Source organism: Oreochromis niloticus, linkage group LG10, assembly GCF_001858045.2.
Source record: "Oreochromis niloticus isolate F11D_XX linkage group LG10, O_niloticus_UMD_NMBU, whole genome shotgun sequence".
Lineage (NCBI taxonomy): Eukaryota > Metazoa > Chordata > Actinopteri > Cichliformes > Cichlidae > Oreochromis > Oreochromis niloticus.
Genome location: NC_031975.2, coordinates 11,133,427 through 11,149,089, shown reverse-complemented (window position 1 = coordinate 11,149,089; position 15,663 = coordinate 11,133,427). Strand labels below are relative to the sequence as shown.

The following is a 15,663-nucleotide window of genomic DNA, read 5'->3' as shown; positions in this document are numbered from 1 at the left end:
ATAGAACGATTTAAAATATCATGTCACATTTGACCTCTGACCTTATCTTCAAGGTCAATAGATTGATCTGAAGGTCAACGTGATAATAATGCTATATAGAGCTATTTAAAACTATGTTTCTTACTGCTATTCTTTCTACTGACCACATATAGGCATAAAGGGAATGATATATGGGGATTCTAAATATCACATTACTTTGGATCTCTCACATTTTCTTTAAGGTCAAATAAAGTCAAACATTCATAAAATGTCTTTTATGCTGCCTTTGTTTGTACTGGTAACATTTGGGAAATGTTACTGGTATATGAGGATTTTAAACATCACATTATAGTTTGCATCCAAATGTGTCACATTTTATATTTGAGCTCACTATTACGTTCCATATCTGTCTTTCTTTCAAGTTGACCCTAAAATGTGTTATATATTTAGAAAAAGTAATGTCAAATGCTATTTAATAAGTTCAAGTTATTAATTTCCAGTTATTTACCTATTATTATACCTATTATCTATTACCTTTCCTAGTTTAATGTTTATGCCCAGAGAGTGAGCTGCCTTAGTGGAGGTTTGCACCCCAGAATGCTTAGTTTTCCATCTTTCACACTGTTTGTAGTGTTTGCCGTTTAGAAAATCTTCTGCTTTGATAGTATGTTTACACATAATTTAAAGGGAAAGATTATTTCAGCCCACACCAGCCATGGTTTTCATAGACCCAAACCTACAACACATATGCAAGAGGAATAATCAAGAAATGGAGATAAAAGTGAAAAACTAATACTGCAAATGCACTGGAGAATATGGTTAATAAATGGACTGTAGGTCTTATACATGTAAATTTATCCCCTGACCAAAGGAATTTGCAAAGAAAAGCGTCTGGACTTGTTTGAGTTGCTTGAAGACGTTTCACCTCTCATCCGAGAAGCTTCTTCAGTTCTAAGGTCAAATGGCCGAGAGTTCCAGATTTAAAACCAGTGGGAGTATCCCCCCAAGGAGGGACAAAGGACCCCCTGGTGATCCTCTAATCACATGAGCCAAGGTGTGAAAGCGGGTGTGGGACCTAATCAGCCAGGGTTTCGGGTGAGCTCATTGTGAAACCTGGCCCCACCTTGTCATGTGAATTCTTGAGGTCAGATGGCCCAGGATGTGAGTGGGCGTTAAGGCGTCTGGGGAGGAACTCAAAACTGGATTATAGATGGCAGACAGTTGGTGTCGTAAACCACCACCTCTGTTCAAAGATGGTCGCTCACAGTGGACATAGATGGCCTCTTTCACTCCTCTTTCAAACCATCTGTCCTCTCTGTCCAAAAAACGTCTTCAAGCAACTCAAAGAAGTCCAGACGCTTTTCTTTGCAAATTCCTTTGACCACGATGACCTGGATGACTGAGAACCTTCACAGACATATTTATCCCCTGACCTTTTTCAGATCAGGATTTTCATTCTCATTCTCTACGTATAACACACAATTATAACACATCATTACTTATTCAACATTTTTTATAGTTTTCCCTCTGTATTCACTTCAGTTCAATTCAATTTAATGGATAGCGTGAGAAATATAGGGGAGAAAGACAGGACAAAAGACATACAGTGGAAGAGAGCCAGAGTGAGTGAGGAAGAAACACTCAGTGCATTACAGGAAGCCCCCAGCAGCCTAGACCTATTGCAGCATACTAAAAGGAGGATTCATGGTCACCTGATCCAGCCCTAATTGCATGCTTTATCAAAAAGGAAAGTTTTAAGCCTTATCTTGAAAGTAGAGAAATTGTCTTTGAAACCATGAAACCTGAAGGCACTGCCTCCCACTTTAGTGGTCTTCTATGGCCTTTCAGGTCTCTTTGGTGTTGCTGAGCTGACCAGAACTTCATCAGAATTCACCAGAATGTTGACTTTGCAAAACAAGCTTTTGCTATCTCTCTGATAGGTTCATTCAGCCTTCTTCACCTGCATCAACCTCTTGAAAAGTTACCAAATGCCAAACACTTGGAAACAAGTGTTTATATTTAATCTGCCAAGTTTGCCACGATGTAATAAGGGAACGCCAACTTGCCCATAAAACTGCTTTTAGATAATTGTCCACTTGCCTTTGAGCTCTGGAAACAAGAGACTGTGTATGAAGGAAACGATTTGATACTATTAGAAGAAATAAATTTAATCCAATATATTTTGCTGGATTCGGTGTCTTTAGGGTTCTATAACTCTTATCCAAGATGATTCCTTTGAAAAATGTATACAAAACATACTGTGTCACTGTAAAATGCTGTGGGGTTAGCTTATGTTCTATTGAACAACACTCATCAATACCATGTTCCTTGAAGTGTTTCTATAATTTAAAATTAATTGTTGTGTCATATATCATCTACATTATTAATGTGCTCGTTCCAGACATAAGCCGTACCCTGCCTTTCAGTTTTATGGTTACTCATTAAGACTTGATTCATTAAGGCTTTATGCATACGATGAATTCAGGCCATTTAATCCTTGTTAATTTCAGTATTTCATGTCCCTTTAATGATGTCGCCTACTGTGTTAAAGAAAAGCCAATTCACATTTGAGCTGAATAAATCTTTTTATACCCCGGATACATGATAGCCATGCATAGGTTAGCCACCAGATGGATAATGTTCGGGACTAAAAGCAAGTCTGTTTCTTTAAGTTTGTTTCCACATTAGGCGAGAATTCATTCATTTCAAACGGCGCATCGTCACATTTAGAGTTCTCCTCTAACCAGAAGACCTACAAAAACCTTAAGCTTGGATTTGGTACAAAGAATCTCGAAAACCCTTAAAAACTCTGAACTTTCTCTGGAAAGGATGCCATCAAGCTGCTCTTTGCTGAGATCGTCTTTCCTGTTAGTCTTAACTTTATTTATGCTTCTGGATTCCCGAGAGATCTCCCAGGACGACAATGAGGTAAAGTACATTTTGTTGTGACTTTATTTGCTGACTTTCATCACAGAAATAAAAACCAGAGGTAACTTATTGATTGTACCACAGGAACTTACACCCTAGTGTGATATGCATTTACTGTAATTTTCATTTCAGCAGAATTAATTCCTTGGGCGAGTTTTAACTTCCTTCTAAAATAATGTAATCTGCTATTATCTTACAAATTATGTTGATATGAAACAAACAAAGTGGTTTAAGGTTCAAATGTTTTTTGAAATTATGAAAAAATGCAAACAGCTTTTTTTTCAACGTCAAATGAAAGTAAGTTATTAGATCTGGTTCTGGTTATATCCTAGATGCCCTGCACTCCTTCCATAAGCAGCTTTAATTAATTCTTTAATTGATAATATTATTATCAGTGTATTGTCAGGCATTGCTCTTTTATTATCCTAACAATAATCATAATAATATTGTATAAATAAAAGAGAAAATAACAGTTTTTACTATTCACATGTTCACAGGCTTTTCTGGGGAGTCCTTATCGCCTGCACATCATCTCCACTCCTCTGGAAGCCAACGCTGGTCCTGGAGAAGATACCCCGAACTTCCCACAAGTGGAAGCCGCGTTTCTCATGGACTATAAAACGCAGGCTACTCGAGTGTGGCCACGTGTTATCCTGGACTACATGAGGCACCAGTTAAGGTTCAAAGGACGGACAAAGAAAAGCACAAAGAAAGGATATATTTGGAGGTTCGCTGTCTAGTGAAAGTAAAACGCAATAGTGTGAGATCTAATAAACTACTTCTTAAATGTCATCATTTTCTGTAAGTTTTTTTCTACATCTGTTCTACAGCATCTCTGATCTGTTGTTAAAACTATTTGGAAGACTTTTTCAGATCTTAAATTCAATAAACCCAACCCAGCTGTAGATAATCAGCCTCATAAAACTGAAACTCGTCAGGCATTTCAGGCAATTTTATTTGAGGCAGTGTTTAGTCGAACCAGAATCATCTTTCCCAGTTGGAGCATAGACTTAGAGCCATCATTTGTTGGATAATGACACACCTGTTTCATTGCCAGGTGAGGCCTGTTCCTTGTTATTTCATGACAAACAAAATGTACATAATATTTTAAATTGCTTCAAAGTGTTGAAATGGTATTTTATCATTTTTTAACATTATTTCCATAGTTTTGAATAAAGACATCACAATATGTAATCAAGAAACAAAACAAAAAAACAGCTAAAGGAGATGATATTCTAATGATATAATATTAATAAAATAATAGTAAAAAATCCTTTTGTTAGATTAAACGAGGATGAACTTGTACCGGCATGATAGAAAGACAGAATTATGAGAAAGGAAGAAAGAAAGAGCTCATGAGCCATGGCTAATCACAACATCTGTCAAACATGGTGGAGGCATTGTTATGGCATGAGGTGCCAGAGGGACTATATAAATTGTGTGTGCTGATGATGATAGAAGGAGCAGGATGGACTGTGAAGTGTTCAGGGCTGTTCCCTCTGCTCAGATTTAGCGAAATGCCACAAAACTGATCAGATGATGCTACACAGTGCAAATGGATAACGAGCCAAAGCAAACCACAAAAACAACAGTTTGCTAAAATGGGATATTCTTCAAAGGCCACATCAGTCACCCGACCTAAAGCCAATGCAGCATGCTTATGCTTAAAATTATGTTGCCTTGTCCAATTACGTTTGAGCCTCTGAAAACAGGGGACTGTGGGTGTTAATGAAGTAGTTTTACAAAACCTGCAAAAAGTCTGCACTTGAATCACATCTTAACTGTTTAATCTGAAATGCATCGAGGTGGTTTTCAGTGTCATTATGCAAAAAACCCATGGAAGTAACGTCAGTTAAGGTTTTACTCCTTAACTGTAAGAAATCAGCAGATGCAAGATGTAATTCAGATGTAATTTGCACCAAGAAATGTCAGCTCTGCTGCTCTCTTGACTAAAGTTGCATCAGCGGACCATGCTGTTTTACACAGAGCACAGAGTCTCTGCAGGAGGACAAAAACCAATAACTTTGGGAAAACATGGAGGAAAGGAAGCTGATTAATTTTTCTTATATAGGAGAAAATATATTTAATAATGCTGTCTGTTGCGTTGGCCTTTGTTTTCACTTAAATTCATATGGATCATTAATAAAAAATTATTTTTAATGATTAACTTTAAAAAAAGTGAGGTGGGGGTATATTTTGTCCCCTTCTGGAGGAATGTTAGAAGGAGACTGAGAACCAAAAGAGTAACTATGTCAGAAAATGTCAGAAGAGAACAGCTCAGCTGATAAAAGTATGGTTTAAATATTATTATAATACATTACTGACCTCGCTATATTGCAAATATTAAAAAAAAAAAAAAGATAGCAGGTATTCTAATAACAAAGTCAAAATTTTTCAAGTGGCTTTATTAATAAAATGATCACTTCAATAACCATTTGTAAGGAAGATCTACCTAAATGTTCTCATTTAAACGAACAGTAACACAGTCCTACTTTAATATCATTAACCCTTCCACAAACAAGATCTTTATTGCAGCTTTTCACGGATAGTGTTTCGTCATCTGAAAGATTCCCAATCCTGCTTTACACACTGAAATTACACTTGACACTATACATTTATTATTTACGTCTGATAACCTAGGCATAGTCTAAAAAACAAAAACAAAGAACGAAAAAACGATTGGGCATTATAATGTTTGTGTGTTTCGGTGAACAGTCTCTAAAACTGAGACATAAAGAGCAAAAAAAAAAAAAAAAAAAAAAAAAGAGTACAGTACAAAAGATAGTTTAAGCATTTTGTAAAAAGGAAAAGAGTTTCTATATTTTACAATACAGACTATTGCAAACAAGTCCCAAAGAGATCTTAGAAGTGTCGAATCTTTTAGTCAGTAAAGAAGGAGTGTATTGATATGACAGCCCTATTCATTCAGAAACAGCTTTAAAAGGTTTCCAGCTGTACGTCTCTATGAAAAACATCAAGGTCGCTGACCTCACCAAGGTCATCTCAGAAAGTGGAGAATCAAACCACAGCTGTTCGGCTTTCAGGTGCAAATCAAGCATGAGTACACGAGCTTACGTTATCGTTACAAGAGCCAAACATTTGGAAAGCATTTTTTTTTTTTAAATTAAAGAAAACGCACAGATGGATGTTCACACTGATGAATAAGATGCAAGCTTTCCAACCAGCAGTCTTAAAGACAGCTCGATAAGAGTAGTGTGGGTGGAGAGTCCGTCAATCAATCAATTTTGTTCAATTTCCAAACATTTAACACAGACATGTACATGAACGCCAGTATAAAGCAATGCTCTGCTTTTCCTAAAACCACCACCTGTGTCCCAGTTTCTCACATTATTGTTCTGCAAATTTTTCTATTTTGTTGTATAAAAAACAAAAACAATAAAAGAAGAAAAAACTTAATTACATACATGCAACCCTATATTTAAACAGATTCGAGGGAAAACGCTAAAACACTTTACAAGACCACAACCCCATTACCTTACCTTATTCTTATCACCACCGACAATTTATTTTAGTGTAAACCTGAGTTTGATCAACAAACTGGATAAAGCTAAAAAATAGTTTCCTTAAACTGTCCACCACCGCAGAGTATTAACAATGTAAAAGCAGCAGTAACGTTACATATCTCCTATATTTTACTGTGACTTAATTCACTATTAACTTCTCATATTTCAGAAAACTTGGATGCAAAGTTAAAATGTGTGAAAACTGAACTAGAGGTATTAAAATATAAAAAGAAGACAAACGTTACCCCTTCACTTGGACATCCTTGTTAGAAAAAAAATAAAGATAGGAAATATTCATTTTAAGACAACATAAATCTTTCACACGGTACTAATCCTCAACAGAACCTTGCACAAGGAACAGTGAAGATCCCATTTTTGCACAACTTTGGCCACGAAAACTTCATCTACGGACGTTTCACTCTTGCCTAAAAGGGATCGTTAATTGATCCAGACATTTTGTACTGCACTAGTGACCCAGTTACAGTGGACATCATGCTTGAAAGCTAATGGACTACAGTAAATGTGTGAATTTCAGTGGTTTATGTTCAACATTGCACTTGGTAAAAACTGACCAACCGCAGGTCCTGCATTTGTTATGAAACTTGGAAGAACTCCGCTGGTTATTGGGTGACAGATTTTTAACAATCAGCAGTGTACTAAATGTCAAGCTAGCCACAAATCTGCAAACAATTTAATTCTTTTTGCAATAACAATATGTATGAGGATAGAAACTTTTTTTTTCCTTGTGGTCAAACTAAATAATCTCATTGTAGCTAATTTCTGGCCATCAGATCTCCTCTCAGTCCCTACCAATGAGCTGAGCTGTGTCATCATCAGAGTGGTGCCTGCCCTCTCCTGTGTCATCACTTTCTGAGTCTGTGTCCTCCACCGGTGAGTAGTAGCCTTCATAACCTAGGATGGGTGAGTTGCAGTGTGCAGGGGAGGTGAGGCACTGGGCGGTAGTTGTAGTGGTGGTGGCTGAATAGGCCCCAGGGCTTCCTATGGGTGACCCCGGGTTGGAGGGTCGAAGCAGAGGAGTGCGCTCCGAGTCTGCGTCACCCTCTGCTCCTTCTTCCTCTCCACGTCCTCCAGTTTCTGTCTCAGACTCAGACTCGGACTGCTCAGGGTTGTTGCGGGTAACGCGCTGTTTGCACACTGGACACGTCTTCTTGGTCTGTGTGAGCCATGGGTCTACACATTTGCAGTGATAGGCTGAAAAGCAAGAACTGTTTGAGGAAACTTATGAAAAACCTACCAGAGGATGATGACTTAAATACTAAAAAAGAGTTTTTAAAAGATAAATACTTCATATTTTACAAAATAGGATGGGATTAGATGATTGAGCACTTAAGAAAAAGTTCAGTGCCTCATCAAACAGAATATCAGATATTTACCATGTGAACAAGGCAAAACACGCAACTTGTCCCCTTCTTCATACTCATCCAGACATATTGCACACACATCATAGTCATCCCCTGAAAGAGAGACTGAATGTTACCAGCTCACATCATTAGACATAAACAGGCATGTAACTCCCAACGCACTCCTAAGTAAAAGTCTTCCCAAATGATTAAAAAAATAAAACACAGCCTTCAAATTTAATGTCACTTCTTAATATTTAAAAAAATAATTTATTATAATAACAGCAAAAATGGTTACCTTTACTGAACTTGTGTATTGGAATGCGTTTCAGCTGTTCCTTGGACAAACGATTTTTCCTCAGCCTTTTTCTGTATTGTACACATCGTATAATCTGAAGAATGGAAAAAAGCTCAGTTTTATCGATGGAAAAAAGATTTAGAGTGATGTCTCAACACTTCCCTTAACCCTCATGGCCTGCCTCCCTGAGAAATAACAATTAGGGTCGTTTCTCTCCTCTGATGTGTTTGTGGCAGGCTCTATTCATGTGTGCTCTTCTTCATCTGCCCCTCCCTTTGCCACACATTAAGCTAAGCTGAGCAGAGAGGCGAGACCGGTAAAGTGAAGGTGACATTATGGAAGTGGAAAATAACCAGATTAATTTCTGTAAGTTTAATAAAAGCTGCCTAATAGACATCACTGGGTTTGTTCTTTGCGTTCAAGTTTAACAACTATCATTAGATACTAAGAAGCTGGAGTAGAATAAAGACAGAGATATGTTGAGTTACAGTTAGGTCACTCTTTTATAACACAAAAAGCCTCTACTACCTCTGGTTCACTTTAATCATGTGTTACTGTATAAACAACCCAGAAAACATCAAGTCATGCATATACTTACGAAAATAACAGACATCACAAGAATGATCATGCACACTACTCCGGCGAAGAGAATAAGGTAGTAGGAAAGCGGAAAAGGAAACTCTGGCCTGAGAATCACATACGCCCTGCAAGCCAAGAAAAGAAAAAAGTAGAAATGTGTTTGTTTCTGCAAACTTGATACATATAAACAGATCTGCCTACCGGTTATACATTTCCATATGTAAATTCTGTAGGCAAAGTTTCTGTACTGGAAACCTCCTGGTTTCCCTTTGCAATCTAAGGTCTGTGGACCAACAGTGGTTGAGGTTGCAGAGCAGAAGAGCAAAAACTTTGCAGAAATTCGATCTCAAAAGCATTTGACAATCACTGATGCAATTTGATTAACAGAATTCTCTTTCCTATTTACCAGCATTAGTCACATGACATGATAACAGACAATGATATAAGCTCACTACACTGGAAAGTCTGAAAACTGTCCTTTGCCCGAGAAGCTAAATCAGCAGCTAAGCCAAAAGGGTCCCAGGTTGGTACAAATCTAATGCTGACCATTAAAAGTTGGTTTAATTTACAGCTTATGTTTAATATTACTGGTATTGTTCTTCCTTACCCCTGTTCCGGAATTATGTCATTCCTAAGAATGTGCGAGGCATAGTAGCTGGTGAATACAGAGGGAATATTAATCTGCTCTGCAATAGTTTCTGGAAAAAAAAAAAAAATACAAAACAACAAGAATCAGACACACACAGTGTGACAGTACAATAGCAAATATTTATATCTGTAATATTTGTTTTCCCATATTTATAATAGCACAAATAATTACCATTGCTGTAGTTCATATTGAGCAGAATTTCTGAATAAACGTTGTGAATGATTGCGGCATCGTATCCAGCTTGCTGTGCATTTAAAACCTGAAACAAGTTCCTTACATTAGAGCAGTGTGCTTCTCAGACAACAAATACTCAGTGTTAAACTCTGCTTACCTTTATATCAAAGTTGCAGTCATAACGTTTGATGAGAACAACAAATTTGGTAGTTGTGGCATTAAAAGATGGGGGCAATGGTGGGGGAGGGTCTATTGTTGTGCAAGCATTAGCTGGATGAGAGGCAACCAAAACTCCCTAAGATACAACGAAAAAAAAAGCATCATTATAAAAGAAATCGACCTGCATTTTACCATCTGTACTCCTCCTTCAACACTCAGTTCTCACCATTATTCCATCCTTTGGAAGTCCAGATCCAAACAAAGCAGGGCGGTCCTCAAATAGATTGGTGATATTGCTATAATGCTGTAAATACAATATACAAACACTATGAGAACAGGCAAAAGTTTCATGAGAGTATGAAGCTCATCTTTACAAACAAAGGTTACCAAATTATATGATTTAAAGCTCCAATTCTACTTACAGCATATATATAGGCATCTGTGGGCAAGGGGAGCTGTATGCTGCAGAAAACCAGTATAAGCACACTCAGTCGAGTTCCCATGCACCGATAGCCAAGCTGCACCATCCTTGGTTACTTACAGTTGAACTAATCTATAAAAAAGAACAAGTCATGTTAAACTAGAGCTTTATCCTTCATGAGGAAATCTACACCATAGCTACCTTGTAACCACAATCCCTTCTCAAACCCAATAAAGTGACCTGCCCCGTCACCTGAAATGCACCTCCCTACAAATATAACTACACGTTGGGTGTGCACAGCCTGCAGCTATTGTGATTGCCCTGCTCAGTACTGATGATTCCTCCTGTGCATTTCTGGCAACTTTTTCAACACAGTTTTTTTTTTTATTTATCAGTCAGAGAATAACAATCATGATCTTAATACGAGGACAAACAGCCACAGCAATAATATAAGGACTCTCAAATGTCAGCAAATTCCAGGAGGGAGATTGCTGACACTGTTGGAATGGGCGTGATGGAATGAACAAAGTGGAAAAACTAGAGGAGCAAATATTTTTGCCCTGGAAAAAAACCAAAAAGAAAAAAACTGACCAGAACAAAGAATGGAGAAAGAGGAGGGGACAAAAGTGCCAGCATTTTATTTGTTTCTACTGGATGGCACCGCACATAAAATGCAATCACGAGATAATTAACACATGATGCACCACACACAAGCATAAAAGCTGGCAGCCATTCATGTAGGTTATGCCGCAGGCTCTGCAAAGATCACCACAGAAGTTTATGTGAACCTTATTATGCAAATAAACGATTCAAATGGTTCAATCTAAGTAAATCTGTAACCCGATTCACAAACAAAGAATGAAGTAACCCACCATCATGCATTTACACAAACTACATTGTTATGGAGTAGCAAGACAAGTACTTCTGAAGGTTATTGCAATGTTGTTGTCCTCATTTGACTTCTTTTAACCCAAGCTAATTGTCATTTTCACAAGCAAAAGAGCATGTTTACATAAAACACTTAAGTTCACTGACTGTTTGCAGTTTCCAGAGGTTTGCTTTGTTGACACACCACTTTTTATCACTTTAACCCAGATAAGTAATTTGGAAGCTTTACTACAAGATCTGACTACGGTGCCTTTGATTAAAAAATAGTATTCAACATTTGTAATTTACCACTCCCATGTAAATCAGAAGAACCGCGGATCTGAAGTGGACTACATCTACATATTCTCCACATATCCCCCACAAATAAACGTCCTTTTACATGGAAAATCATGAATACATTCAAGGCCCTTATACTGGCACAAATGAAAACAAGCCAGTTGACTCAAAGTGTGCTCAACAATGCTGAATCGGAATGCACGTACATGTATACGCATACCTTCAAGAAAAAGAGATTTTAAACGACAGCAGGCTCACTAGGATGAGGTAAGACAAGTGAGATTATTTTTAGCAAGATAGTAACATTCCCCAAAGGCCACATATGGTTTGTGTCACTAGTTAGCTATTTAACCCATATACTTTCTCCTGTCTGTCTAACAAAACAGGAATGTAGCAACTTTTTGTCGCTGTTGCTGCTTACAGGAAGTTAACCTGGTATCTTTGCATAGACTCTGTCGCAACAATAAACCTCATATGACTTAACTATGTAGTTAGGTCAAAGTAGACTGACTAGCTGAAATGCGATTAGCATGCAGTTAAGGTCAGTTTCTCTTTAACTCTGACCAAAGTACAAGTAACGTTAGCTCATGTGTGTATAGTGTGGGGGGGGGGACATACCTCAGTATCCCGCTAATAAGTGCAGTGGAAGGTTTGTAATCTCACCTGGGATTCTCACATGTAACCGTGTTTTAAAAAAATATATATAACACTTATTTTAATTTTATTCTCCCCAAATACTTCTAAAGAGTTAATAGTTGCACGACAAAACGTGAGGATTAACTAAACGTTAGTTGCCGTCTGGCTAGTATTAGCTGACGTTAGATAACAGCTACGTTGTCTTCGTAACAGATAACCATATATCTATTGTGTAGCCCATTCACAACGTTTTATACAGAACTAACAAAATAAAAACCGATTCTACGTCGAATAAAGACAATATACGCTTCCCCCAAGTTGTGTTACCTTACAGCCGCTAGGTTTGTTTGTTATTGCTTCTTCTTCGGTGTTCCGCTTTGCTCGTCGTCTTACTTCTTCTTTACGTTCTGTTGGTGGTTGGCAGACCAGCGTTCAGTTGCTATACCGCCACCTATCGGACTGGAGAGTGAAACAGTAGACGGGAGTTTTGCAAGCTCTATTGAGTGCTTAAAACCTTTGGTTACAGTAAAATGAAAACAAAAATCAATTTCAGATACAAATATAAGGTTTCAACATAGAAAGAGTGCATGAAATTAGATTCCCGAGTGTGATAATAAATGAAAAAAACATAGCTCGAAGTCAGAATTGGCTTTATTGGCCAAATATAGTAACGGCTACGTTTTTATCTTTGCCCTCAGCGTAAATAGCATAGAAAAACAGGCATTACAGACAATAGCAAAATGTATAGCATATTCATATGTGCGATGTGCAAAGTGTAAAGGTATTGGAATAAATTATTAAATAAATAATGGATTACTAATTAGCTGGTTAAGATATTAATAGTATACACGGATCTCACAGTAATTATATTTAAAAGAAACTGTGTTAAAGCATTTAAGTCTTGCCTAAAGTAAAGCACGTGAGACATCAAAAAACACTTTACATCCTTTACAATTCTTTGGTTTTACCTCGTTAAGTTACTGTGTGGAGAAAATACTCATCAAAGGTCATTACAATCACTGTATGTATTGAAAAAACAACAACAACAAAAACAAAACAAAACAAAGATCCATGAGAATTGTTGGCAATGTAAAGTTTTATAAACACATTGATCCATTTTTTTACAGTAAAATTCTTTAATCTTGCAGCATTCAAAACAGCATTAATGTAAGGAATAAATTGTTGCCAGAAACCATTCAGAAATTGTTCTGTGATAGAGATGAATGGCTACAACTTAAGGGGTGCAACAAAGTCTAAGAGACACAGAATTTGGACAACTAAAAAAACTTTTTCTATATCCACATGTGGCATAAAATCATGGAACAGTTTAATGTGGAACAGTTTAACAGTGAAAGTAATGGCCAAACATTACTCAGTTTACAAACAAATATAAATAGATTATTTTTGAGGGAGGAATGTAGAGGGCTGATAATCACACAGTGATTATTCAATGTACAAAATGTAGTTTTTTGTCTTTGTTGGTGAAGTATATAATCTTTTATGTGTGTATGTGTGTATTGTGTGTGTAGACTATATACAGTTACACATTTATATTATATATCATATAATATAAGATTCAGCGTGTGTGTGTGTGTGTGTGTGTGTGTGTGTGGGCGGGGGGTGGGGTGGGGTGGGGGGGGTGAAATAAGGCAATCAAATAATCAGTTAATCGGTTAAAACTTGCTAGCAGCTGAGGTCTCTCTCTCTGCTCTGCTAATGGCATGTAATTAATAATTGAATTTTGTTGTCATAATCTAGTACGAGGAAATAAGGTTTTAATTTATCCTGCTTAAGGAAGACTGCTGCATGTGGATAGTACTTCAGTGCTGCCCTCAAGTGGTAGGATCTCTGTAGTATCACATGCAGTGTTTTTGCTGTTGTCAGTCTGGTGCCAGGACCTTATCTTCAATGGAAATCAGCTGTAGTATAAATAATAACTCCAAGCAAAGTAAATAAAGAAAGCTTGCATATATACTAGGAAAATGGACTCACTCTCTTTTGTGTAAAGATGCAGCTTTTCACCAGTGGTGTTAAGCTGGTCATCAGAGTATCAGAGCACAGCTGTCCAGGCTGTCTGCGCTATAAAAGAATGACAAAGAATCTACTTTTGGATGACCTTTTGGATAAAAATCAGCAGCTGTATTAAACGTGTCCATACAGTGTTTAATGTTAAATTTCTTTCCCTATTTTTACCCTGTTGCTTTCTAAGATAATGATGCTGTTAGCACTGATTTTTTTTTTTTTTTTTTTTGCTTAAAAACATAGAATCCGTGCATGCTAATATCTTGCTTTTTGACACTAAGGAAACAAATGACACTGGGGAGATGAAATTTTGCATCATGATGGCCCCAAGACTTAAATAAAGCTAAATAAAATAAAATAAAAAATAAAGAGGAAATTGTGTTTAGTTTTAGTTTTATTTGTTAGTTTGGTTTAAAAAATACTACAGCTTTCCTGATGAGGCTTTGATGGACGTGTTTATTGAGACTGTCCAGAAGACTGTGAGTCAGCTGCTTTCAAAAGGCTGAGTTTTTATTGTAATATCTGGACTGATTTTCCTGAATGGCTCTCAAATGTACAGCTCCATACATTAATAATAAAAATGAATAAAACTAATACTGAAACTAAAGATTTTCACATAAAAAAACTCAAATGAAAGAAGAAAATTCGCTGTGGAAACTAAGTGAGACTACACTAACTTAAAAACAAACAGTGAAAGGGAGATGTAAAATGTTTGTGAGTGCGGATGGTTGTCTTTCTCTCTGTGATGGACTGGTGTCCATGGTGTACCTCACCTCTCGCCCTACGACTGCTGTGAAAGACAGCCCCCGCCCATGCTTCACCACGATGAATATGTCGTGGTGAAGCATGGGGAGGATTTTTTTTTAAATTGATAAGATAAAATGAAGCTCGCAGAAAGTGAACAAACACATGAAGGTTCATACATTAAGGTATCGTAATGCACTGAAAGCTTTTTGCACACTTTATGAGAAGACTGAAGGAACTGTTTTATGAATGTGTTTCTGTGCCTTTTGTTAGCAACCTGTCTTTGCAGCCTTGTCAGCATACAGCAAAGTCTGAAAACATGATAAAGAAAGCCACACCTCCTAAACTTCTCTGCAATAAGCTACTTACCTTTGGAGTTATAAGCCCATCACCTGAGATTCAGTCTGCTGTAACAATCCCAGTGGCTCTGGCTCCTAAAGCTCAGTTATGTGCACAGACCCTGACTCAAAAGGGATTAGAGACTGACAGTAACTATCGGGTGAAGGTGTCTCTTGAAATTTTGCCATATTGTTTATTTTTTGCTGCCAGAAAACACTATTAATATAACAGATGCTGCTGGATTTTGTGTTATAAACAATCTTCTGCCATAAAAAAATATTTAAAACTGTCCAGGAAATCAAGTAAAAAATGAAATTTATAACCTGACGTTTGTCACTGTGTCGTTGTATATTGCAGAGCAGTGTTGTGTGTATTGTGAATTGCACTTGTGGTAATAACATGAGATGAGATGTAGCTTTGGCTATTAATGGCCTTGTGCTCCTATTTCACTGAAAGCATGCAACTTATTGAATTAGAGCAACCACATTAACACAGTTAAAAAGGCTTGGGTTGGAAAGGACTCCCATGGAGGTATTTTCAATGATTAAATGAGATATTTATGGGAAAGTAGTTCTTTTTTTCTTATCCTTAGTTTGTGTTTTCAGGGGCCCCAAGTCCCATTTTTGAGTGGACTTAATGGATAAGAAGCCCATATGAGTTAAAACAAAACAAACCTGAACATGAGG

At 37.2% G+C, this 15,663-nt stretch overlaps 1 protein-coding gene across 3 annotated transcripts; it reads right to left on the bottom strand.

Moving 5' to 3' along the window:
• Positions 1 to 5,293: 5,293 nt before the first annotated feature.
• On the bottom strand, positions 5,294 to 12,334 carry rnf167 (ring finger protein 167). Of its 3 annotated transcripts, none has more exons than XM_019364001.2 (10): positions 12,200 to 12,334; positions 10,074 to 10,204; positions 9,878 to 9,955; positions 9,650 to 9,787; positions 9,490 to 9,577; positions 9,277 to 9,367; positions 8,689 to 8,794; positions 8,091 to 8,184; positions 7,826 to 7,906; positions 5,294 to 7,643 (listed from the first exon to the last, which is right to left on the bottom strand). In XM_019364001.2, the coding sequence occupies exons 2-10, from the start codon at positions 10,176 to 10,178 to the stop codon at positions 7,231 to 7,233; spliced, it is 1,194 nt and encodes a 397-aa protein (XP_019219546.1). In that variant the 5' UTR covers positions 10,179 to 10,204; positions 12,200 to 12,334; the 3' UTR covers positions 5,294 to 7,230. The 3 variants fall into 3 exon arrangements, with proteins under 3 accessions (XP_019219546.1, XP_019219548.1, XP_019219547.1); XM_019364003.2 differs by having other exon boundaries at positions 12,205 to 12,267; XM_019364002.2 differs by lacking the exon at positions 12,200 to 12,334 and adding an exon at positions 11,855 to 11,878.
• Positions 12,335 to 15,663: the final 3,329 nt, after the last annotated feature.